General features: G+C 43.6%; 1 protein-coding gene across 1 annotated transcript in view; it reads left to right on the top strand.

Moving 5' to 3' along the window:
• The window catches only part of arhgef38 (Rho guanine nucleotide exchange factor (GEF) 38), a 110,921-nt gene that overhangs the window by 70,789 nt on the left and 14,727 nt on the right, over nt 1–25,405 (top strand). The window contains exons 4-11 of the mRNA XM_063046918.1: nt 291–438; nt 1,524–1,541; nt 5,209–5,408; nt 7,064–7,197; nt 9,723–9,827; nt 13,659–13,781; nt 14,473–14,811; nt 21,252–21,410. Of these exons, the coding sequence (XP_062902988.1) occupies nt 291–438; nt 1,524–1,541; nt 5,209–5,408; nt 7,064–7,197; nt 9,723–9,827; nt 13,659–13,781; nt 14,473–14,811; nt 21,252–21,410 (1,226 nt within the window). The remainder of the gene's footprint in view (nt 1–290; nt 439–1,523; nt 1,542–5,208; nt 5,409–7,063; nt 7,198–9,722; nt 9,828–13,658; nt 13,782–14,472; nt 14,812–21,251; nt 21,411–25,405) is intronic.

The raw sequence follows: 25,405 nt of genomic DNA, 5'->3' as shown, positions 1-25,405 counted from the left end.
CAGCTACAGAGAAAGTGCAGTGCAGGCAGAGAGTAAGGTGCAAGGCCATAACAAGGTGGGTTGTGATATCAGAAATCCATCTTAGAACAAAGAATATGGAACAGTAGAGCAAAGGAGCAGGTTCTATGGTCTCCAGTGTTGGGCTATGTTTAAAGCACAGTCAGGTGAGATGTTCAAGAGGCCGGAGTACTCAGACTTGCTCTGACTGACTCCGTCCTTGTAACTCCATGAGTGAAGGCTTCGGCCTGTTTCCACTGATGCTTCGGTCTAATGTGTATTTTCTTTAACAGGCGAAATATTTTTGCAGATTAAAGCTCCTTTAGAGGAAGTCTATAAAATCTATTGTTATCACCATGACGACGCCAATAATTTGCTGGAAGTTTATGACAAAGATGAAGACATTCGGCAGCATATAAGAACCCAAGTTGATATTCTGAAGTAAGTGAGCTGTTGTTTTTGTTTTAGTGAACATGTTAGCCACATCTAAGTGAACATCACTGTCAGCTCTGGGTCCGACAAGGCCCGGTGATGATAACTGAGACATGACTGTCCTGAGCAGTACTGAACGACTGCTGCCCCTGTCCGTGACCTTTCAAGGAAACATTTACCCAGCCTGTCAGGAGTGAAGCCAAAACTGGAGGGAATTCTCCCAGTCTTGACCAATGTCTATTCCTCAACCACAACATGAGTGGTCTGGTGTAACGTGGTCGGACCTCAGTGTGGTGCAGCAGGTGTCACTCAGCTCCAGAGACGCGGGTTTAGTCCTGAACCCCTGTGCTGCCTGTGTGGCATTCGCTGTTTCTGTGATGACGTGGCTTTCCCCCCGAGTGTTCTGCTTTCCTCCCTCGTCCCAAAAACATACCGGGAGAGTAAATGGCCACAGTAACTTGCTCCAAGGTTTGGGAACTGGGGTGGTGAAGAACATGTGAGCGAAAATAGATCGTAGGGAGCTAAGTGTGGGGTGGGAATGCTCTGAGTCGATGGGCCAGATCGGTTCCTTCTGTGTTGTAAGGAATGTCTCTGAAAGAGGCTTTGCTCTGCTAAAGCTGAGCCTAAGGAGTACAGAGTGTTCAAACTCCCCACTGGCCTCAAAGGGTTAAGGCCATGGGAACATCAGCAACAGTTTCTTTACTTCAAGGGTGGTGCGCATTTGGAATGAACTGCCAGAAACAGTGGGTGAGGCGGGCACGTCAGCAACGTTTAAAAGACATCTGGATAACTGTATGGATAGGAGAGGTTTCAAAGTCGATGGGCCGAACATGGGGAGATGGGACTAGCTTGCTGAGCAGCACATTTGGGGTGGACGATTTGGGCCAAAGGGCCTGTTTTGGTGCTCTATAAATTATTGAATTGTGAGGGGAGTCTGGATGGACTGGAAGCCAAGGGGGACCTGGTGTACATAATTGTGTGGGACATGGTGAGGGTTCGAGAAACATTGCCCCATTAATGCAGTATTGGAAACTAACTTTAACTTTTGCTTCAACATATTTTAATTTTTATCTGTTTCTTTTTTTTTAAATTAGGAAAATATATCAGGAGCAGTAAGTATATATTTTATTCCAAAATTTTGATTCCTTGTTTGGCTTCTCCTGTCTGAGCAAAATCTGTTTTATCATGTAATCCTTTCATTAACAGCAGCCTCTCTTTAGTCTGTGGCTTCCAACTGTGTGTGTGTGTGTCTGTGTGTGTGTGTGTGTGTGTGTGTCTGTGTGTGTGTGTGTGTCTGTGTGTGTATGTGTGTGTGTGTGTGTGTGTATGTGTGTGTGTGTGTGTGTCTGTGTGTATGTGTGTGTGTGTCTGTGTGTGTGTGTGTCTGTGTGTGTGTGTGTGTGTCTGTGTGTGTGTGTGTCTGTGTGTGTCTGTGTGTGTGTATGTGTGTGTGTGTGTGTGTGTGTGTGTGTGTGTGTGTGTATGTATGTGTGTGTGTGTGTGTGTGTGTCTGTGTGTGTGTGTGTGTATATATATTAGGCATTACTATTTGTTTAAATAATCCGTTACGGGTTATATGTAAAATATGTTAATTGCATACATTGTCACACTACCATGTGATACATGTGCACCTCGTCTAAAGTAAACTCAAAGTCAGACCCCCATTCGTGGACTCCCATGTCTTCCCTGGGATTAGTGAAGTTACAAAACATAACAGAAAGGAATTGCTGATGCAGGGTTTTGACCCAAATCCTTGACAGTCTCTTCCCCACAGATGCTGCCCGACCTGCCTGGCTCCTCCAGCAAATTGTTTGCTGCACCAGATTCCAGCAACTGCCTTCTCTTGTGTGTCTATAACTTGGGCGCACTACCAAATCATTCATTTGAAATGGATTGCAGTTACCTTTTCTTTTTTAATATTTTTATTGGTATTATACAAATTGCATGAATACAAATACAAAATTCATAAGGATATAGTAAATAATATGAATTACATTACATTTAAATCACAGTAATATGACCACATATTCCAAATCAATCATGTAGAAATTAAGATTGAATTATGAAATGAAATAAAATGAAATAATTGTAAACAACAAACAACAGGAATTCTGCAGATGCTGTAAATTCAAGCAACACACATAAAAGTTGCTGGTGAACGCAGCAGGCCAGGCAGCCTCTCTAGGAAGAGGTCCTGATGAAGGGTCTCGGCCTGAAATGTCGACTGCACCTCTTCCTAGAGATGCTGCCTGGCCTGCTGAGTTCACCAGCAACTTTGATGTGTGTTGCTTGAAATAATTGTATTTTATTTTTGAAAAAAATCTACCCCCACAAAAAGTTACCTTTTTAATAATAGGAAGGTTTAAATCCTTTTGAAACAACTTAACGACATAGGTGCGAACACTGAGTTATAGCATGTGAAAATGTGAAATGTTTTACAAGGAAGGCAGGAATAAATCGAAGGTGGGGATGCACTGGTGGTTGGGTCAGACAGACTTCTTTTTGCATCCACATTAAAAGGCTTTGCAATGCTGTAGCAGTAGTGAAAAACGACCTACTTAACAAGAAGCACTGTGCTCCTCCCCGACAAGTCAGGTCACCGTGGTTACCCTCCGATCTAAATGTAGCAATAACTGCACCTGTTGTAACCACAATCTCCTAACTTGTTTCCCTCCGCTTCTCTGTCAGTTATGTCTCTGTGCCTCAAAAGGCATTCACTGCCTGTGTAAACATCGCCCTGCCTTTGAATTGTCTCCATTTCCAACATCTGGTCCCGATTACCAAAGATTTCTCCATTATACAAAGGTTAATTTTTACACGTGCTCTTGTATGAATGTCTCACTTGTGGGCTCTGAGTGTCAACATAGAACTTGGAACGAAGAGCATTATAGCACAGTACAGGCCCTTTGGCCCACAGTTCTGTGTTGACCTTTTAATCTACTCTAAGATCAATCTTACCCTTCCCTCCATTTGTTGTCGGAAAGACCGGCAGTTATTGTCCATCTCTGTTGACCCTTGGAAAGATAGAGAAAGCCAGCTCCTTGAACCACTGCAGTCATACCAGGGAAAGTACTCCCACTGTGCAGTTGGGGAAAGACTTCAAGGATCTGGGCATATTGACGATGAAAGGGCAATATCTCAACAAGCTTGTTCTTTTTATGAAAATTTCAGTAGCTTTTATGCAATTGCACATTTCCGCTGACTCCAGCTGTAGCAGCTTCATAGAAACTCACAGCACAGAAACAGGCCTATTTGACTCAACCTGTCCACGCCTTCAATAATCTCTTTCTTTCACACTGATATCCCTCTGTGCCTTTCCTATCCAAGTACCTGTCCAAAAATAGAATTGTACGTGCCTCCACCATTTCCTCTGCCACCTTGTTTCAGATTTTCACCATCTTCTACTTGGAAAATTTTCTCCCCTTTCACTTCAAACCTGCACTTCTAATTCTACACTCCTGTAACCTGGGGAAAAAGCTATCTTATCTTATCTACACCCCTCAGAATGTTCTAAATCTCCAAAAGATTACCCCTCTGTCTTCCTGCATTCCAGTGGGAATAAACCCATCCTATGCAATCTCTCCCATCTCGGCAACATTCTGGTAAATCTCTCCTGTACGCTCCCTATTGCTACCTCTGCATCTGTCCCATAGTGTCTGGCCGGAACTGCACACAGTGCTCTTAAAGGTAATCTAAATAACATTTCATACAGCTGTAATGCGATAACCCTATTCTTATACCAGCCTCAATAAACGAAGGCAAGCATGCCAAATGCTTTCTTCACTACCCTAGCCACCTGTGTTGGTACTTCCAGGGAGCTGTGTTCTTGCACCCCAAGGTCCTTCTGTAATCAATGTTGCTAAGGTCCCTGCCATTTACACTATATCTTCTACCCGAATTTGACTTCCAATCTATCATCGAGTCATGGAGTCGTACAGCACAGAAACAGGCCTTTCGGCCCTACCACTCCATGCTGACCAGGATGCCCATAAACTTCTAAACCTTACCAACCCACCTACGTGTACAGCTGTCTTTTAAAAGTTATTAATTCTGCCTCAACTACTTTCTCTGATAGCGTGTTCTATTAAATCGCTTCCATCTTAGCTTAAATCTTTGCCTTCTGTTCTGTGATTTCCCCAACTCTGTGGGGACAGAGTGGAAAGACTGAGTGAATTCACCCTCATGATTACCTCCCAGTTTCCTACACCTCGAGCAAGAGAGTCCTAACCTGTCCAACCACTGCCCGTAACGCAGTCACTCAGATCCTAGCAACATCCTTGTAAATCTTTCCTGCACTCTTTCCAATTTAATAACATCTTTCCTACAACAGGACGACCAAAACTGAATTTATTACTCCAGATGTGGCCTCACCTTGACCTCCCAGCTTCTACACTCAGTGCCCTAGCTGACGGAGCCCAGCGTGCTAAACACCTTCTTCAGCGCCCTTTCTACCTGTGAACCCACTTGCATTGAACCATCTGCTTGTACTCGTATGTCCCTTTGTCCCTCAACACTTCACAGGGCGCTGTCAATCTTTGTGGTGCTCCTACCTGGAATTGGCGTTGTAAAATGCAACACGTCCAAATTAAGCTCCATTTGCCATTCCTTGGCCCACTTTCTTGGGTTCTAGATCTCTGCTGTGTGAGGAAATGTTCCCTAACATCACTCTTCAACGTCCTTGCTCTGGGCTCTCCACTCATCTTTGCCATGAAGGTCTTTGTATTGTAGGAAGATAAGGATGTCTTGTCTACACAACATGTTCTCTGTCTCTCTACCCAGGGGGAAGTCTACCCTGTTAGATATGGGATCACTGCTCATTAAACCTGTGCAGAGAATAATGAAATACCCGCTGCTGCTGAGCGAGCTTTTCAAGTCCACACCAGAGCTACATGCTGACCACAGGCCTGTTGAAGAGGCTTTGCTTGCAGTGATGCAGATCAACACCAACATCAATGAATTCAAGAGGAGGAAGGATCTGGGTAAGAAGTTGATTCAAATCCAAAACACCGGTCTGTTACTTCAATATATAGTGGCCTCACCGACTCCCCATAGAGCATTGTGGACATGCTGTGTTGGTGCTGGAAAGCGTGACACACATGTGAGATTTTCCCCCAGCACCTCCTTGTATGTGTTGGTTGTTAATGCCAGTGATGCAATTCACTGTATATTTTGAGTGTACATGTGATAAATAAATCTAAATCTAAAATCTAAAAGTTCCCTGGAATCTGAAGCAGATCCTCCAGTCCTTGCCCGGGTGACTGAGGCATTCACTCAGAAGCCAGACGTAACCGAATGGGATGTGGGCTTCACAGGCCCAGTTGGCATTCAGTTGTTCACCCTGAATTGCCCTGGAGGAGGTGGCAGTGCGCAGCCTCTTTGGATCCCCAGACCAACTGAGGTAGCAGGGGCTGATGAAACCCTTAGAAATGATGACCTTGTGCCTGGAGATGCAGTCAAGGCAAAGCAAAGTGAGCATTCAGAACTAGGACTTGGGCAAACCCTCCACTCTTTACAGTAGCAGCTGGAGAGGTCATTATCTCCTACTGGGAGGGACACCCTCTCCACATTCCCTCCCCACTGTGGGTGTTTGGTGCCAGAATGGAAATTTCCAAGGTTCATCATTAAGGTTTGTTTAGAAATTTGGAACCATTGTCCCTTACTTATAAATCTGCACCATAATATAAAGTTTATATTGATGCCTTAGATTTTGGGATGAATTGGAGAGTGCATAGTTCTGCTAGTTGTGGACCTGGGGACCTTGATATTTCTGACAGTTTGACCAGTGAAGAACAAGTGTCTGGAACAGGCTCTGTTTGAATCTTGCATGTCTAGCAATTCACTGAATGTGTGCCAAGTATCCACCCCTCCGTAACATGAGCTCTAACCAAGCATGAGAAACAAGCAATTAAGCCTTGTGCTTCCAAAGGCCACGCATCTGAATGTTAAACAGATCACGAATGCCCTTGGAAACCTGCACCTTCCGTGGAATTAGCTTGACTGCTCCCTTCAAGTGATCATGTTAATACACAGTAAAGCCAATTAACTCATCACAGTCAAATTAAGCAGGAAACTCCTGCTGCCCCTATCCCTCCTACAGTACTGAATCCTGTCACAGGTTCAAGAGCAGCCACTTTCCTGCAACCATCAGGCTGTTAAACTGACCTGCACAGCCCTAACCTTGCCTCAACAACAGAACACCACCGACGACTTCTTGCACTACCATGGACTTGTCTCTGATTATGTCTTTTTATTTTGCACCAAGTCTTGTTTTTCATTTTTTTTCTCTTCACAATCTTGTATGATTTATAACTTGCATTGTGCCTTGTCAGTACCTACAAACCAGTGAAGCTGCTGCGGGCAAGTTTTTCATTGCACCTGCACCTCATGTGCTACTGTGACACTAATTTCCTTTGGGATCTATAAAGTATCGATCTACATGTGGCACTATACTTGGTCTGACATGGCTTGACTCATGACTGGAAGAATTGGATCAGCCCATGATTGAATGGTGGGAGCAGACTCGATGGGCCAAATAGCCTTCTGCTCCTATATCTTATGGTCTTATTGGCTCTAAGTGCATCATTAAGACTTTTGACAGCGTACTGATTTATTTTACTTGCAATGTGTTCCTCAGTGATGAAGTACAAGCGAAGTGACGAAGACGAGTCTCTCAGGGACAAGCTGTCTAAGGTGAACATTCATTCCATCAGGAAGAAGTCAAACCGTGTCACCAGCCACCTGAAGATCCTCACTGGAGGAGAGCTCCAGGTAAGTGCACATTATATCTGCATTAATGTTCATGAGCTGAGATCCTAATTCCAGGTCCTTCAATCGCCACAAATGTTGTCTTCACATCACCCTGCCTTAAACTCCCAGACTCCATTCCATTGTCACCAACAGGCTTATATGTTCCAATGCTCCCCACCACTCCCACACAGTACAACCTCCTTCATCCGTCAGTCTGTCACCCACTTCACAACTTTTACCCAGACCGTTCATCCATCACTGGCACACAGATATGTCGTGGAGTTTGTTGTTTTGCAGCAGTACATTGCAAAGACATAAGCAATACTATGAATTATATATAAAAATAAATATTGATGCAAAAAAAAAGGAACAATGACTGATTGTTCATGGGATAATGGACCATTCAGAAATCTGATGGTGGAAGGGAAGAAGCTGTTTATGAATCATCGAGTGTGGGTCTTCTCCCTGACATTAGTGATGAGAAGTGAGCACATCCCGGATGGAAGGCTCCTTCATGACGGAAGCTGTCTCCTTGAGGGGCCACCTCCTGAAGATGTCCTCGGTGGTGGGGAGGCTTGTGAACGTGATGGATCTGGTTGAGCCTACGACCCTCTGCAGTCTTTTGCAATCGAGTCACTGCTCAGTCACTGGCTTTGCAATATGGCACATGTGCACAGCCAGCACTGTGCTCTTCACAATAGCAATCCAGAGTTCTCTCATGTACGCCTGAGACAGTGGGCTTCACTCTGATTTGATATTGTGTTGCTCAGTACACCTGGAGAGCATAGTACAGTACAGGAAGAGGCCTTTCAGCCCAAAATGTCTGTGCTGACCAATCCAAACTAACCCCATCTGTCCCCACATGACCCATATCCCTCCACTCTTTACCAGTTTATGTGCCTGTCTAACGGCCTCTTAAATGTCATTATTGTATCTGCTTCCACCACTACGCCTGGCCAGCAGTTCCAAGCAATATATTCTTTTTACATGCACTACTCTCATAAAAAAGCTTTCCTCATGTCTTCTTTAAATGTTTGCCCCTCACCTTAAAGCTAAGTTCTCCAGTATTTGATATTTCGACGGTGGGAAAAAGACTCTCACTATCTATGTGGTCAAAGCAGTACGTAGGGCCGGTGTTCAACTCGTACTCAGGTGAGGGTTACTGGACTCTGCACTGAACTGAGGCTGTGGCCTGCAACTAATGGGCTCCTGGAACCGCTGTGACAGGCTACACGGCTGTGAACTCACTTTAGTCCTGAATGTTATTTGCTTACTTTTTATTGTTTGTATGATTTGTTCTTTTTTTTGCACATTGGTTGTTTGACAGTCTTTTTTAATGGGTTCTATTGGGTTTCTTTGTTTTGTGGCTGCCTGTAAGGGAGAAACTCAGAAGGTCATGCAGTATATCTTTGTTGTACTTCCTACAAAGTGAAACCCAATAGCATGAATGGCAGTGATGCTTCACTGCCAGATGAACTCAACGCCTTCTATACCTGCTTTGAAAGGGAGAACAGAGCTATAGCTGTGAAAATCCCTGTTGCACCTGGTGACCTTGTGATCTCTGTCTCGGAGGCCAATGTTAGGCTGTCTTTAAAGAGGGTGAACCCTCGCAAGGCAGAAGGCTCCAACAGTGTACCTGGTAAGGCTCTGAAAACTGTGTCAACCAACTGGCGGGAATATTCAGGGACATTTTTAACCTCTCTCTCTGCTATAGCTGGAAGTTCCCACTTGCTTCAAAAAGGCAACAATTATACCAGTGCCTAAGAAGAATAATCTGAGCTGCCTTAATGACTATCACCAGGTAGCACTCACATCGACAGTGATGAAATGCTTTGAGAGGTTGGTCATGACTAGACTCATCTCGTGCCTCTGCAAGAACCTGGACCCATTGCAATTTGCCTATCGCCACAATAGGTCAATGGCAGACGCAATCTCAATGGCACTTCACACGGCCTACTGCACAGGACCGAAAAAAGCTGCAGAGTGTTGTAAATTTAGTCGGCTCCATCTTGGGTACTAGTCTACAAAGTACCCAGGACATCTTCAAGGAACGGTGTCTCAGAAAGGCAGCATCCATTATTAAGGACCTCCAGCACCCAGGGCATGCCCTTTTCTCACTGTTACCATCAGGTAGGAGGTACAGAAGCCTGAAGGCTCACACTCAGTGATTCAGGAACAGCTTCTTCCCCTCTGCCAAACGATCCTAAATGGATATTGAACTCATGAACTGTACCTCACTTTTTAAATATATATTATTTATGTTTTTGCATGATTTTTAATCTATTCCATATACAGATACTATAATTGATTTACTTTTTTTTCTTCTTTATTATGTGTTGCATTGAACTGCTGATGCTAAGTTAACAAATTTCATGATACATGTCGGTGATAACAAACCTGATTCTGATTCTGTCTGTGGCAAGAGAGCAATTATCTTTTCACTACCACCTCTCCACTTCAGAATCTGTACAGTTGGTAGTATAGTGGCCCCCGATGTCACTGAGATGCCCTTCCAGGGATACACTTGCTTAACTTCTTGGTTTCAGGTCAAGGATGAGACATTCGACCGAGAAGAAAAATTGTTCCGAAACTTGGAGAGGGCTGCGAGACTTACTGTGAAGAACATATCATCCTATGTTCAGAATATTCAGGTGGGTGTCGGTGTAGGTCCGGAGCTGTTCACTAACATCGGGCTGGTTGGTTCTGTCTGGGTGATGGGAGTTGCTCTATGTTCACTGTCGGCTGCCACTCTGTTTAATGGCAAATTGATTTATTATTGTCACATGTATCAAGATACAATAATAAAATCTTGTTTTGTTTGCCATTACTGCAGATCATTTCTTTTCAACAGTGCATTGAGGGTGCAAGGGAAAACCATAACAGAACGCAGAATAAAGTGTTACAGTTATAGAGAAAGTGCAGTACAGGCAGAGAATAAGGTGCAAGGCCATGACAAAGTGGATTGTGAGGTCAAATATCCACCTTATACTCCGGACCATTCTGTCTTATGACAGGGGTATAGAAGCTGTCTTTGAGCCTGGTGGTACATGCCTTCAGCTGGTATTTTCTGCCTGAAGAGAGGGGAAGAAAAGAAAGAAAGTCCAGGGTAGGTGGGGTTTTTGATTATAGTGGGGTCACTGAGGCAGTGAGAAGTGTAGACAGAAGTGGTGCAGTTGCTTGATAACAAAGAGAGGAAATATTTCACGTGTATCAGAATGTCCAAGTGCTTGGACCAGTCAAAGAAGACTAGCGATTGTTGAAATATGAAAAAAGTGAGAATATATTTGTGCACAGCAAGCTCCCACACTTGTGATAACGTTCAGCTAATCTGTTTGAGTCGTGTTGGTTGAAAGATGAGCATTGACCAGGCCACTTGGAAGAATTTCCCTGCTCTTCTTTAAAATGTTGCCAAACAACCTTTCATATCCTGATGAAGAGTTCCAACCCAAAACGTGGACTATTCTGATCCACTGAGTTCCTCCGTCATCTTTTGGTTGTTCCAGATTCCAGCATCTGCAGTTCCTCAATCTTTCATATCTGTCTGAAGGAGCAAACCTCAGGCTCAGAGCTGTACACAAGGAGATAGTTTGGCATTCCTGGAGCAGAGCTTGAACCTGTAGTCACCTGCCTCCTGGATGTGATGCTAACAACTTTGGCATCTAGCTGGGTGTTTAACTTGCCAATGAGACTTGAGAACAGGGAACATGTTGAACTTTCACTCTAGTCAACTGGACATTCTGGCAAAATACCCAAGTCGCTTAATACAAGCGCTGAGGTTTATGTTTATAATGTCAAACCATCCGTGAGGAAGAAGATAATTGCAGGTTATAGAAACATGCATTATATTCGTACATCAGAAGTGGAAGAATTTGCTTTACTCATTGTTGATTGGGAGTGGCAATTAATGCCCATAAGGGCTGGAAGTACTCAGCAAGTCAGACAGGAACTGCAGAAAGATGAAAGTTAATGTTGAGTTATTGAGCATCAAAGACAATGACATATGCTGGGAAACTGAAATAACAACAGAAAAGATGACTCTTCCTCTCTCCACTGTTGTTGTCTGAGATTTTCCCAGAACTTTCTGACTTAACATCACATCATCAGCATTTCAGGGTCAAGGACTTGTCAAAAATAGTGCACATGTTTAATGCATATGTTCTGCCCTGACGAAGGGTCTCGGCCTGAAACGTCGACTGTACCTCTTCCTAGAGATGCTGCCTGGCCTGCTGCGTTCACCAGTAACTTTGATGTGTGTTGCATATGTTTAATTTATGTTTTCCTTGTGCTATAATGTTTTCCGTTTGTATAATGCTTTGTGACTATCATACTGCTGCATTTAAGTTTTTCCGTTGCACCTGTGCATACATAAAAGCTTGGCTGTGACCTTTACAGCTTCCACCCCCTGTTCTAAGACTTTTAAACTGATTGCTTGTACATAGAGTCATAGAGCAATACAACATGGGGACAGACTCAACTAATCCATGCCAACCATGGTGCCCATCCAGCTGGTCCTAATTTCCGAATTTGGCCCATATTCCTCTGTCCCACCCCTACACGTGCCTATTCAGGTGCTTCTTAAATGATACTATTGCAACTGCCTTACCCGCTTCCTCTGGCAGATCATTCCATCTACTCACCACCCTCTGTGTGAAAGAGTTGCCCTCTCAGCCCTTTTAAATCTTGCCCCTCTCATATATGCCTCCTGGTTTTGGATTCCCTGCCTTGACGATATTACTTTATCCATGCCCCTGCTAATTTTATAAACTTCTATAATGTCACCCCTCACTCTCCTGCATATGCGCCAAGGAACAAAGACCTAGTATGGCATACTTCTCCAAGTAACTTCTGCCCTCCAGTCCTGGCACCATCTTCATTCATCTATTCTGTGCCCATTCCAGTTTAGCCACATCTTTCTTGTGACAGGGTGACTGAAATTGTACACAGTCCATCCTCACCAATGACTTATACAACCACGACACCTGTATTCAGCTCCTATACTCTGTACCCTGACTGATGAAGGCTGGCATGCAAAGTGCTTTTTTCTCCATCCTGTTTATCTCTGATGCCACTTTCAATGACCTGTGCATTTATGTTCCTAATTCCCTCTGTTCCATTACACTCCCTACCGCCCTACCATTCAGTGCACAAGTTCTGCCCTGATTTTGACTTTCCAAAATGCATCACCTTATCTGCATTGAAATCTATTTGCCTCCCCTCAGCCCACTTCCCTAGGTGATCAAAATATACTTGAAATCGATAATATCTTTCATAATCATCAACAATAACTAATTTTGTGTCATCTGCAAGTTTACTTACCAAGCCTTGTGCATTTGCATGCAAATGGATGATAAAGATGAACTCTTCGTCTCTATGTCTACCTCATCACGGGCCTTGTATTTTTTTGATATATATATTCACTATGCACTTTCTCTGTAACTGTAACACTGGTCTGAATTCTGTTGTTTTCCTTCTGTGGTATCTTCATGTACTGATATCTGGAATGATTTAACAAGAGAAAGTCTGCAGATGCTGAAAATCTAATGGTTGTAAAAATTAAGAGGAAGTGTGAGTAACCTGTTTAATTTCTGAGCTTCAACTTCCTAAGACAGACCATCACCAAATGACTTCATTGCTCCAATCACATAGACACCATACCAAGGAAGCTCATTGGAGCCTCCATTTCTTCAGGAGACTAAATAAATTTGACATGTCCCCTTTGACTTTGCCAAATTTTATCAATGCACCATTGAAAGCATTCCACCCAGATGCATCACGGCTTGGTTTGGCTACCACACTACCTGAGATTGCAAAAAACTGCAGAGAGTTGTGGACACAGTTTAGCATATCCCAAAACCCGGCCTCCCCTCAGTAGATTCCATCTACACATTTCACTGCCTCAGAAAAGCATCCCCATCCTCCCTAGACATACTCTGTTCTCCCTCCCAAGCCCCCTATCAGGCAGAAGATAGAAAGCCTGACAAAACGTAGCACAAGCCTCAATGCTCAATGACATCTTCTAACCAGTTGTTATAAGACTATTAAACAGCCCCCTTGTACAATACAATGGACTCTGAACCTCTGAATCTACCTCATTATGGCCTTACACTTTATCATCTACTTGCACAACACTTTCTCTGCAACCATAACACCTCTGTTAATGTTCTCCCTTGTACTACCTCAATGAACTGATGAAATGATCTGTGTGGATGGCATGCCAAACAACATTCTTCACTGTTGCTTGGTACATGTAACAATAATAAACCCAAGTTAACCATTTACCAGTTTGCTTATTGTAACACAGAAGGATGCTTAATCTTGTCCGTGCTATCTCCCAGCAGTCCCATCCTCACCATGCCTGTCTCTGTGACCTATTCTCTCTCTCATACTTGTCAACTTCCTCCAACTTCCCTGCCATGCACCTGCACTAATATTGGTCATACTTTTTAGCCAATATTTGACCATCTGCTTATGTTCTTGTTCAGGAAGGTATGCTATTGGCTGTTCAAAATGTTCATGGACTTCAAAGAACTTTCCAAGATTTGCACCAGACCAATGGCAACTCTCTAGACGGACTCAAAAACTATCAAAACTCTTTTGAAAGTTTTGTAAGTACTTATCAGCATAATCCTCTTTATTTAGGGGCCTAATCCTTGAGGTTTGTTTCTGGGTATAAAGAAATGAAAGCCTAATCCAGGTGCTGTAATGAGCCAAGAGTAAAATGATACTGGTATTAAAGTAGTTCAAGTTTATTATCATGGACATCCATACTCCGGGTATAAATGACATGAAAGTTAGCATTTTTACAGCCACAGTAGAGTTCATTATAAACATGACAAACATAAATGACATAAAAAAACAAATTAACATAGATTATAGATAATTTACACAATAAAATGCAGAAAAATAAAATTAATGGCTTTAGTACAAGTTGAGGGAAATTTGGTCCATTGTAATATGAGGGTTTTAAGGGTCAGTTCAATAACCTGATGGCAGTGGGGAAGAACCTGTTGTTGAACCTTGAGGTGTGGGTCTTCTGGCTGCTGTATCTCGTGCCTGATGGTAGCACTGAGAAGTGGGCAAGGCTCAGTAGGCTTCCTGAGACATGGCCTATTGTAGATGTTCTGGATGGTGGGGAGAGTTGTACCCATGACAGAACTACTGAATCCTCCACACTCTGTAGCCCCTTGCATCCTGTGCAATGGCATTACCGTACCAAGCCATGTCTGGCACCAAAGGCTGCCATTGTCTGTGTCTGGCACAAGACTAATATTTTGCAATGGTTTGTCTTCATTACAGAGAGACCACTTGGAGAGGGCAGTGGTCCTGCCGCTAGGTACATTGCAGGTCCTGTTCTCGGCTCCGCAGAAGCTGATACAGAAGCGCTACGACAAGCTGCTCGATTACGTCAGCTTCCTCAAGCAGTCAGAAAGCGTGAAGGAGAAGAAGGCCGCAGAGGAGCTGAACCAGGCGAAGAGGGATTATGAAGCTCTGAATGGACAGTTGGTAGAGGAGCTGCAGAAGTTTAACAAAGTGGCAACAAAGGTTCTGCTCAACTGCATTTACTGTTTCATGGCCATCTTCAGGGATCTCATGACCTCTGCACTACAGGCATCTCCGTCCATCAAAAACATGCCGGTAGGTTCAAGCGGTGTGAAGGAATTGGATTGGCTGCTCTGCTTCCCTTATTGCTAAAGTTCTGCACAGGACAGATCAAAGCTTGCACACCCTGCAGAAATATAGATCACAGGGTAACCCACCTGAGGCAAATCATCCCTTCACTTATTCCACAACAAACATTGTCAATAGCAAACAGCAAAAGTCCTTGTCACTTTTGTGTCTGTGATATATTGTCGCACACAAATTGATTGCTGATGTTTCCTACAATGTAATCTTCACAATGCTTCAAAACTAGAACCTCAAGGTGCAGTTCTCCACATTGTCTGGGTCAATGTTTATCGAGTTGTACAACAGAGAAACAAACCCTTCAGCTCACCAAGTCTTTGCTAGCCCACCTGCAGGAACTTTATTCTCCCCCCTCATCAACACACCCCTATTCTAGCCCTCACCCGGGGCAATTTACAGTGGTCTATTAATCTCCCAACCTCCAGGTTCCTAGGCCATGGGAGGAAGTTGGATCGCCCGCACAGTTACAGGGAGTACCAGTAGTTGGAAATCAAACGTCAACTGTTTATCCCCCTCCATAGATGCTGCCTGACCTGCTGAGTCCCTCCAGCATTTTGGGTGTGTTTGGTTCTCAAGATTTCCAGCATCTGCAGGGCCACGTGTGTTCGGGATCAAGCCCAGGTTTCTGGAACTGAGAGGCATCAGCTTTACCCACTGCAGCCACAGCGTCACAGGATTATTTTATGGAATCTTGCTGTGTAGAAAAAGGCTTATCTAGTTTCCACATTACAATTGGTTAAAAGACCGGTTTATTGGCTGTGAATCCCTTTGGGATGCCGTGTAGATATAAGGCAGGCTGGTTTTCACTAGGTGGCAGCATTGGTCTGATCGCAATGTCCTCAGGTCCTTGGCTGCTTCATCGGGAAATCATTGAACCTTGCACAGTGGAAGGCCATTCCACACTTGTCTGTTCCAACTTTCACCACTCTCTGCATCCATCGTTTCATATTCCTTGGTAGCTTAGATTGATGATTTAAAATCAGAGGTAGCTCAATTTTAACATTAAACCAGAAAATCCGTGTAAAAGACTCTGGAATAGGTAGGTGGGTAGGAAAGGTTGAGAGGAATATGGGCCTAATGCAGGGGCTGGGACTTGCTTAGACATACATCAGCTCCAAATACTGAGGTACTTTAGCCAGAGGAAGGAGGGCAGTCTCTTTCATGTCGCGAGGCCCACTTTGAATGGTGACAGAACGCAAGCCTCGGGTTCTGCCAGGTATATATATGCAGTAGTTCCAGAGAGAGAGACTGCAGGAAGACAGGCTCTTCCACCACTGATGTACAGAGTCATAGGGTCTTGATGAGTTAGAGAATCAGGGGCCCAAGTTCATAGCTCCCTGAGTTAGGTACAAGTAGCTAGGGTGGTAAAGAAGGTGTGTGACATGTGTGCCTTCTAGGGCACCGAATATAAGAGTCAGGAAGTCATGCTGCAGCTGTGTAAGACTTCATTTAGGCCACATCTGGAGTTGTGTCTGCAGTTCTGGTCAGTCCATTACAGGAAGGGTGTTGAAGCTTTGGAGAGGGTGCAGAGTAGGAAAGAAGCCAAAATAAGAAGGTAGGGGGAATGGAAAAAATCAAGTCAGCAGGTGATAGATGAAACCAGGTGAGGGAGAGGGGGAATAAAGTGAGAAGCTGGGAGGTGACAGGCGGAAGAAGTAAAGGGCTGAAGAAAAATGACTGACGGGAGAGGAGAGTAGACCGTGGAAGAAAAGGGAGAAGAGGCACTAGAGGGAGTTGATGGGTAAGTGAGGAGAAGAGAAGGGGTAAGAGGGGAGCCAGAATAGGGATTGGAAAAAGAGTGGAGGGAGTAATTACCAGAAGTTAGAAAAACCGATGTTCATGTTGTCAGGTAGAACATGAGATGTTACCCAGATAGAATATGAGATGTTGCTCCTCCAACCTGAGAGAGTGCTCATCATGGTAATGGAGGAAGCCATGGACCTACATGTCAGAGTGGGAATGAGGTAGAATTAAAATGGGTGGCCAGTGGGAAAACCTGTCTTTTGTGGCAGACAGAATGAAGGTGCCCAAACAACAGGAATTCTGCAGATGCTGGAAATTCAAGCAACACACATAAAAGTTGCTGGTGAACGCAGCAGGCCAAGCAGCATCTATAGGAAGAGGTACAGTCGACGTTTCAGGCCAAGACCCTTTGTCAGGACTAACTGAAGGAAGAGTGAGTAAGGGATTTGAAAGTTGGAGGGGGAGGGGGAGATCCAAAATGATAGGAGAAGACAGGAGGGGGAGGGATGGAGCCAAGAGCTGGACAGGTGATAGGCAAAAGGGATACGAGAGGATCATGGGACAGGAGGACCGGGAAGAAAGACAAGGGGGGGGGACCCAGAGGATGTGCAAGGGGTATATTCAGAGGGATAGAGGGAGAAAAAGGAGAGTGAGAGAAAGAATGTGTGTATAAAAATAAGTAACAGATGGGGTATGAGGGGGAGGTGGGGCATTAGCGGAAGTTAGAGAAGTCGATGTTCATGCCATCAGGTTGGAGGCTACCCAGATGGAATATAAGGTGTTGTTCCTCCAACCTGAGTGTGGCTTCATCTTTACAGTAGAGGAGGCCGTGGATAGACATGTCAGAATGGGAATGGGATGTGGAATTAAAATGTGTGGCCACTGGGAGATCCTGCTTTCTCTGGTGGACAGAGCGTAGGTGTTCAGCAAAGCGGTCTCCCAGTCTGCGTCGGGTCTCGCCAATATGTAAAAGGCCACATCGGGAGCACCGGACGCAGTATATCACCCCAGCCGACTCACAGGTGAAGTGTTGCCTCACCTGGAAGGACTGTTTGGGGCCCTGAATGGTGGTAAGGGAGGAAGTGTAAGGGCATGCCCAAGGCAGCTTTAACTCTGTAACGTTCTGTTTGGATTCCTGATATTAAGTGTGGTAATCATTGGTGATTGGAGATTGATGTTCTCCCTATAGGCTTTTGTAAGTTATTAGCCAAAATCCCACAAGGCAGGCCGGTCCAGAAGATTAAGACACTTGGGATCCAGGCAAGCTAGTTAACTGGATAGTTGGGTATTAGGAGGCAAAGGTAATGGGGAATGTTTTGGATCGGAAGTCTGTGACCAGGGATTTACCACAGGGATTGGGGCTGGGTCCCTTATATAACAACTCAGATGAAAATGTAGGAGGAATGCTTAATATGTTTGCCATGACATGAAAGTTGGTTTTGTTACCAATAATGAGGAAGTTGTCTAAAGCCTCAGCAAGATATTCACTCAGTGGCCATTTTTTTAGCTACAACTGTACATCTGCTCAATAATGCAATATCTAATCAGCCAATCATTTGTCAGCAACTCAATGAATAAAAGCACGCAGGCATGGTCAAGAGGTTCAGTTGTCGTTCAGATTAAATGTCAGAATGGGGAAGAAATGTAACCGCAGAATGATTGTTGGTGCCAGACGGGGTGGATTAAGTATCCCAGAAACTGCTGATCTCCTGAGATTTTCACACATGACAATCTCTTAGAGTTTACAGAGAATAATGCGAAAAACAAAAAATATCCAATGAGTGGGGGTTCTGTGAGCGAACATGCTTTGGTAATGAGAGAGGTCAGAGGTGAATGGCCAGACTGGTTCAAGCTGACAGGAAGGCGACAGTAACTCAAATAGCCACGTGTTACAACAGTGGTGTGCGGTAGAGTATCTCTGAACTCACAACACCTCATCCTCAATCCTTGAAGTGGATGGGCTACAGCAGCAGAAGACCACAAACTTACACTTAGTGGCCACTTTATGAGGTACAGGAGGTACATAATAAAGTGGCCACTGAGCCTAGATCAAATTGGAAGTTGCTGGAGTATTGGCAAACTCAATGTAATCTTGATCATCATAAAGTGATGCTTTATGATGCACCGATTACAGTAGATGAAGTGTCACCTCACCTGGAAGGTACAGTTTGTGGCTCTGATTAGTGATGAGGGAGGAGATGTAGTGGCAGGTGTATCACTTGTCAGAGGGGAAATTGCTGATTGGATTCAGAATTAACTCAGTACTAGGAAGCAGTGAGCAATGATTGAGAATCTTTTCTTGGACTAGAGACTTGTGTCTAGTAATGTGTCATGTATCAACGCTGGGACCTTTGTAATCTACATGAATGATTTGGATGTAAATGTACAAGGCATGATTAGTAAAATAGTTGATGTTGTAGACACTTAGAGTCATAGAAAAGTAGAGCACAGAAACAGGCCCTTCAGCCCATCTAGTCCATGCTGAACCCATTTAATCTGCCTACACCGGGACCATAGCCTTCCATACCCCTACCATCCATGTACCTATCCAAACTTCACTTAAATGTTGAAGCTTTAATCCTTTAGAAGGTTATAAAAAATTACAGAGCGATTTTGATCAGCTAGATACTGTTTGTGCATTGAGGAAGGGCAAATGCCTTCAGTCCAGGAAAATATGAGATACTGCATTTTGTGAGATCAAATCAGGGTAGAACTTGTACACTGTAGGGACCTGAGGTGTGGTATGAAACAGGGAGATATATGAGTGCATGTGTATAGTTTGATGAAAGTGATGACTCAGGTAGACATGGTGGTGAAGAAGGTGTTTGGCACATAAGAACGTAAGAAACAGGAGCAGGAGTTGGCCATCTGGCCTGTCGAGCCTGCTCCGCCATTCAATAAGATTACGACTGATCTGGCCACGGACTCATCTCCACCTACCTGCCTTTTCCCCATAACCCTTAATCCCCCTACTATGCAAAAATCTATCCAACCTTGTCTTAAATATATTTACTGAGGTAGCCTCCACTGCTTCATTAGGCAGAGAATTCCACAGATTCACCACCCTCTGGGAAAAGCAGTTCCTCCTCATCTCCATCATAAATTTACTCCCCTGAATCTTGAGGCTATGTGCCCTAGTTCTAGTCTCACCTGTAGAAACAACTTTCCTGCCTGTATCTTATCTATCCCTTTTATAATTTTATATGTTTCTATAAGAGCTCCTCTCATTCTTCTGAATTCCAGCTAGTACAGGCCCAGGCGACTCAATCTCTCCACATAGTCTAACCCCCTCATCTCTGGAATCAACCTGGTGAACCTCCTCTGCACCGCCTCCAAAGCCAGTATATCCTTCCTCAAGTAAGGAGACCAGAACTGCACACAGTACTCATAGGTGCAGTCTCACCAGTTTCCTATACAGTTGCAGCATAACCTCCCTGCTCTACAATTCAATCCCTCTGGCAATGAAAGCCAACACTCCATTTGCCTTCTTGAAAGCCTGCTGCACCTGCAAACCAACCTGTTGCGATTCGTGCACAAGCACTCCCTAGTCCCTCTGCTCAGCAGCATGCTGCAATCTTTTACCATTTAAATAATAATCTGATCTTCCATTTTTCCTTCCAAAGTGGATGACCTCACATTTACCAACATTGTACTCCGTACTGGTCTTTACTGGTCAGGACAGTGTAGAAGTTGGAAAGTATATGCAAGTCATTAGTGAGGGCTTACTTGGAGTCTTGTGCACAGTTTTAGTCACCCTATTATAGGAAGGATTAGAAGAGATTTACAGGATGCTGCCTGGACTTGGGGATCTGAATTACAAGGACTGGCTGCACAGATTAGGACCTTGTTCTTTGGAAAGTAGGAGTTTGAAGGGTGACCTAAAAGAGGTATACAAGATTCATGAAGGGCATAGACAGGGAGAAAGCACATGGGAGGAGATGCTAAAAAAAAGCAGGAGGGCATAGGTTTAAGATCAAAGACAAGAGATATAAAATAGATATCTGGACAGCATCTTCATGCAAATAGTAGTGCATATTTGGAATGAGCTGCCCAAAATAGTGGTTGAGGAATGTACATTAGCAACATTTCAAAGCCATACAGATATATACATGGATCGGAGAGGCTTAGAGAGCCGGGGCCAAATGCAGGCAAATGGGACTAAATCACTGGGCAGCACAGTTAGCCAAAGGGCTTGTACAGCTCCATGTTTCCGTGAGAAGAGTGTTTTATCTGCGTTGCGTGCAGTGAGTGGAAAAAATGTAAATAAACAAAAATTACCTGTAGCTACTAATCATTTTTGTTCCATTCCTTCAGCTCTTAACTGACATTTTACAGGCATGCTCAGGGGCACGTAAACCTTTTTGCATTTAGGAAAATAGATCGTATCTCCTGCAGGCACATAAAGGCAGCAGTAGAAGAAGGGGATTTGTTTTGCAAAAAAAACAAATCTGCAAATCTACATGAGGGTGATGGAACTTTTTTATTGACAACTTTAGTGACAGATTTAGTGACAACTTTGAAGAATATTTGCAGAGATGGAGGGGAACAAGGTTTGGAGGGGGACAGAGGAGATGAGCTCAAGAGGCTTGCTCAGACATGGTGGGCCTCCGGTAAAGTTTGAATACTGAGCATATGTTTTAACCTTTCAGATTACCTCCACAAGGAATGTCCAAGACAAGCAAAAACATGTCATTGAAGAAATACGTAAGCTTTCCTTTGGTAAGGAGCTCAGCAATGGATCTCAGAGGGTGGTGGAGAGGAGGAACAGTTCAGAAGAAAGGTCAAAGAAAAGGCTATCAGCTTCCTTGGTTAGTGACCATTTGATACGGTTCCATATGAAACATACTGTATGCCCTGCTACACTGTACTGCTGCCACAAAACAATGTATTTCATGACATATATCAGCGAGAGTAACTGTGACTGATTCAGATTCGGTTTCTGATATGAGATGCACACGTGATTCTGTAAAGGAACTTCCTGTATGCTAATCTCGATTTAACCATAAAACAACTGCCAGGATAATAGAGATGTACAGATAGTGGTCAACTCACTGATGCATCTACTTACAACTGTTCACCTTTTAGGGCTTGAGATCAGAATTATCCAGCTAAGTAATAATTTGCAGGGCACCCGCTGGTACTGAGCGGGTTCTTTTACAGACGTCCATAGCCAATGTTATCTGTAGATTAGAAAATACACAAAAATCACTTGATATGGTAACCAGCATTATAATGAATGGCATCACAAATACATAAGACTGATAAGAAGGCACAATTACTATGAGTAAAGAGGAGTAGAAGCTAGTTCTACCATTCATAGGAACAGATGTTCATACATATATTTTAGTTTAATAATATTAAGTCAATGTCAAGTTTACTGTAACGTGCACAAGTGCAGTTATGGGATCAGCCCTGATGAAATGGCAGAGCAGACTCAATGGGCTGAATGGCCTAATTCTGCTCCTACATCTTATGTATGCACAGGTGCAATGAAAAATCTGTTTGCAGCAGCATCACAGGCACATAACATCAGAGAAGCAGCATTCACAAGAGAAAAATATAAACCTGGATGGTGGGGATCATTGATGATGGACGCTGTTTTCCTGTGACAGCGCTCCTTGTAGGTGTGCACAATGGTGGGGAGGGCTTTATCCAAATGGTTTGGGCTATTTCCACTGCTGGGGTGCTAGTCCTTAACTCCCTGTGAATGGTGACATAGACACGGTAGTGAAAAAGCCATTTGGTGTGCTCCTCTTTATTGGGGGAAGCATTCAGTATCAGAATTGGGATATCATGCTGCATTTGTACAAATCATTGTTTAACCTGTAATTTTTATTAGTGGAACAGAATTGACGGGCCGAATGGCCTAGTTCTGTTGCTATATCTTGTGGTGTCCCACGCTTCATTACTGTGTACAGTTCTGGTTGCCACACTACAGGAAGGATGTGACAGTGTGGCAGAGAGTGCGAAGAGATTCATCAGGGTGTTGCCTAGAATGGAGAGCTGTAGTTATAAAGGGAGATTTGGATAAGCTGGGTTTATTCCCACTGAGGCCGAGGGATAATGTTGTAGTGGATTGTATAATTATGGGGAGCAAAGATAGAGTGTTTTCTACAGGTCTGGGGAATACAGAATGAGAAGGTATGAGCTTAAGGTGAGGAGAAATAAATTTGAAGGTGATACGAAGGGCTGTTTATTTTACTTAAAGAGTGGTGAATATCTCGAATGAGTTGCCAAAGGTGGTAGAGCCAGGTACAATATTCAAAAGGCATTTGGACAGGTACTTGGAGTTGAGGGATTCAGGCTTAATGAGAACAATGGGGATTAGTGTTGGTAGACATCCCAGTTTGCAAGAATGAGGTGGACAGTATAGGCCTGTTTCCATGATGTCTATATCCATAATTCTATAGAGGACAGGACTGTTGATTGAGAGACACAAGTTCAAAACCCACCTTGACAGCTGGGGAACTTCAACTCATTTAATTGATTAGGTCTGAAATTAGAATACATCTCTTTCTAACAGAACCTATTGAAGTATCAGATGGTAGTAAAATACCTGGGCTTCTCTAACATTCTTCAGTGCCATCATTGCAAAGTTTGCCCTCTCTCTCTCTCTGTCTTATCCATGCAGTTGACTGAGAAGGCTCAGAAAGATGACAGTAAGTACTGGCCTTTCAGAAACATGCCTATGAAAACTATTCACCCCCCCCCCCCCACCTTGGAAGTTTTCATGTTTTATTATTTTACAACATTGGATCATAGTGGATTTAATTTGGCTTATTTTGACATTGATCAACAGAAAAATACTCTTTTGTGTCAAAGTGAAAACAGATCTCCACAAAGTGATCTAAATTAATTACAAATATAAAACACAAAATAATTGATTGCGTAAGTATTCACCCCCCTTTAATATAACACAGCAAATCATCACTGGTGCAGCCAATTGGTTTTAGAAGTCACATAACTAAATAGAGACCTGTGTGCAGTCAAGGTGTTTCTATCAATTGCAGTTACAATACACCTGTATCTGAAAGGCCCAGCTGCTGGTGAGTCAGTATCCTGGCAAAAACTATATCATGAAGACAAAAGAACACTCCAAGCAACTCTGTGAAAAGGTTATTGAAAAGCACAAGTCAGGAGACGATACAAGAAAATTTCCAAGTCACTGAATATCCCTTGGAGTACAGTTTATTCAATCAAGAAATGGAAAGAATATGGCACTGCTGTAAATCTGCCCAGAGCAGGCCATCCTCAAAAACTGAGTGACCCTGTAAGAAGGGGTCCAGTGAGGGAGGCCACCAAGAGACCTATGACAACTCTGGGGGAGTTACAAGCTTCAGTGGCTGAGCTGGGAGAGACTGCACATACAACAACTGTTGCCCAGGTGCTTCACCAGTTGCAGCTTTAATGGAGAGTGGCAAAGAGAAAGGCACTGTTGTAAAAACCTCACTTGAAATAATGGCTAGAGTTTGCCAGAAGGCATGTGGGAGACTCTGCAGTCAGCTGGAAGAAGGTTCTATGGACTGATGAAACCAAAATTGAGCTTTTTGGCCACCAGACTAAATGCTATGTTTGCCATAAGCCAAACACCGCACATCATCAAAAACACACCATCCCTACCGTGAAGCATGGTGGTGGCTGCATCATGCTGTGGGGATGCTTCACTGCTGCAGGTCCTGGAAGGATTGTGAAGATAGAGGGTAAAAGGAATGCAGTAAAATACAGGAGGAAAACCTGATGCAGTCTGCAAGAGAACTGCAACTTGGGAATATTTGTTTTCCAGCAAGACCATGACCCCAAGCATAAAGCCAAAGGTACACAGAAATGGCTTAAAATCAACAAAGTCAATGTCCTGGAGTGGCCAAGTCAGATCTGTTTTCACTTTGACACAAAAGAGTCTTTTTCTTTTTAGACTTCTGTAAATTTTTTTTACTTAATCTAGGATTTTTGTTCTGCCATATATATGAAGAGATTTTAGAATCTAAAGTATCAAAAAAGGATTTAGAACTAAAAATTGGTAATGTAGTTAGCTAATCAGCATATTTGCCCCTTGATTTCAGGCTATCTTATTTTCAAGGACCAATTCTGGTTCCAGTTTCACTTCAACCTTTGACTTACTTTTCCAATCTTAGTTCTATCTAATGGGTATGTTCAGCAAGACAGTCTCTCAACTGATTTCCTGAATGAGCGGTCAATAAATGTGGAGCGGGGAGTTACTGAACTTTGACCCAGTTCTTCTTTCCATTCCTTACCCCATGTTTTGTAAAGCTGGGATCAACCAGAAGTTTTAGTAACAGGGGTAGGTGAATCTTCGGTGAATGAAGATGGGATGAAAGTAGATGTGTGGAGCTGTAGTGCCTGATGGAATGGAATCATGGGAGGTACAACATGTAAATAGGCCCTTCAGCCCACTGAGTCCATACTCACCATCGAACACCCACTTACACTTCTCCCATTTTTCATTCTACACAAATTCTCATCTATTTTCCCCTCCAGATTCTATCATACACTTAAATGCTGGGGGTAGTTTCCAGTGACCCAAGTACCCACTGACCTGTCTTTGGGATGTGGGAGGAAACCAAGGAACATGGATTAAATTTGTGTAGTCAAAGGGAGAAGATGCAAACTCTACACAGACAGCCAAGGGGCCAGGTGTAAACCAGGTCTTTGGTACTGCAAGGAAACTGCCCTTCCAGCTGTGCGCAATGAACTCAGAAAACTGAATGTCCTCATCTTCTTCCATGTTCCTTCTAACTCAGTGATTGTTACCACATGTACAGAGATGCAGTGTAAATCTTTTGTT

Source organism: Mobula hypostoma, chromosome 4 (genome assembly GCF_963921235.1).
Source record: "Mobula hypostoma chromosome 4, sMobHyp1.1, whole genome shotgun sequence".
In the NCBI taxonomy this organism is placed as follows: Eukaryota; Metazoa; Chordata; class Chondrichthyes; order Myliobatiformes; family Myliobatidae; genus Mobula; species Mobula hypostoma.
Note: the sequence above shows the minus strand (reverse complement) of the source record. Positions and strands in the feature narration are given on the sequence as shown.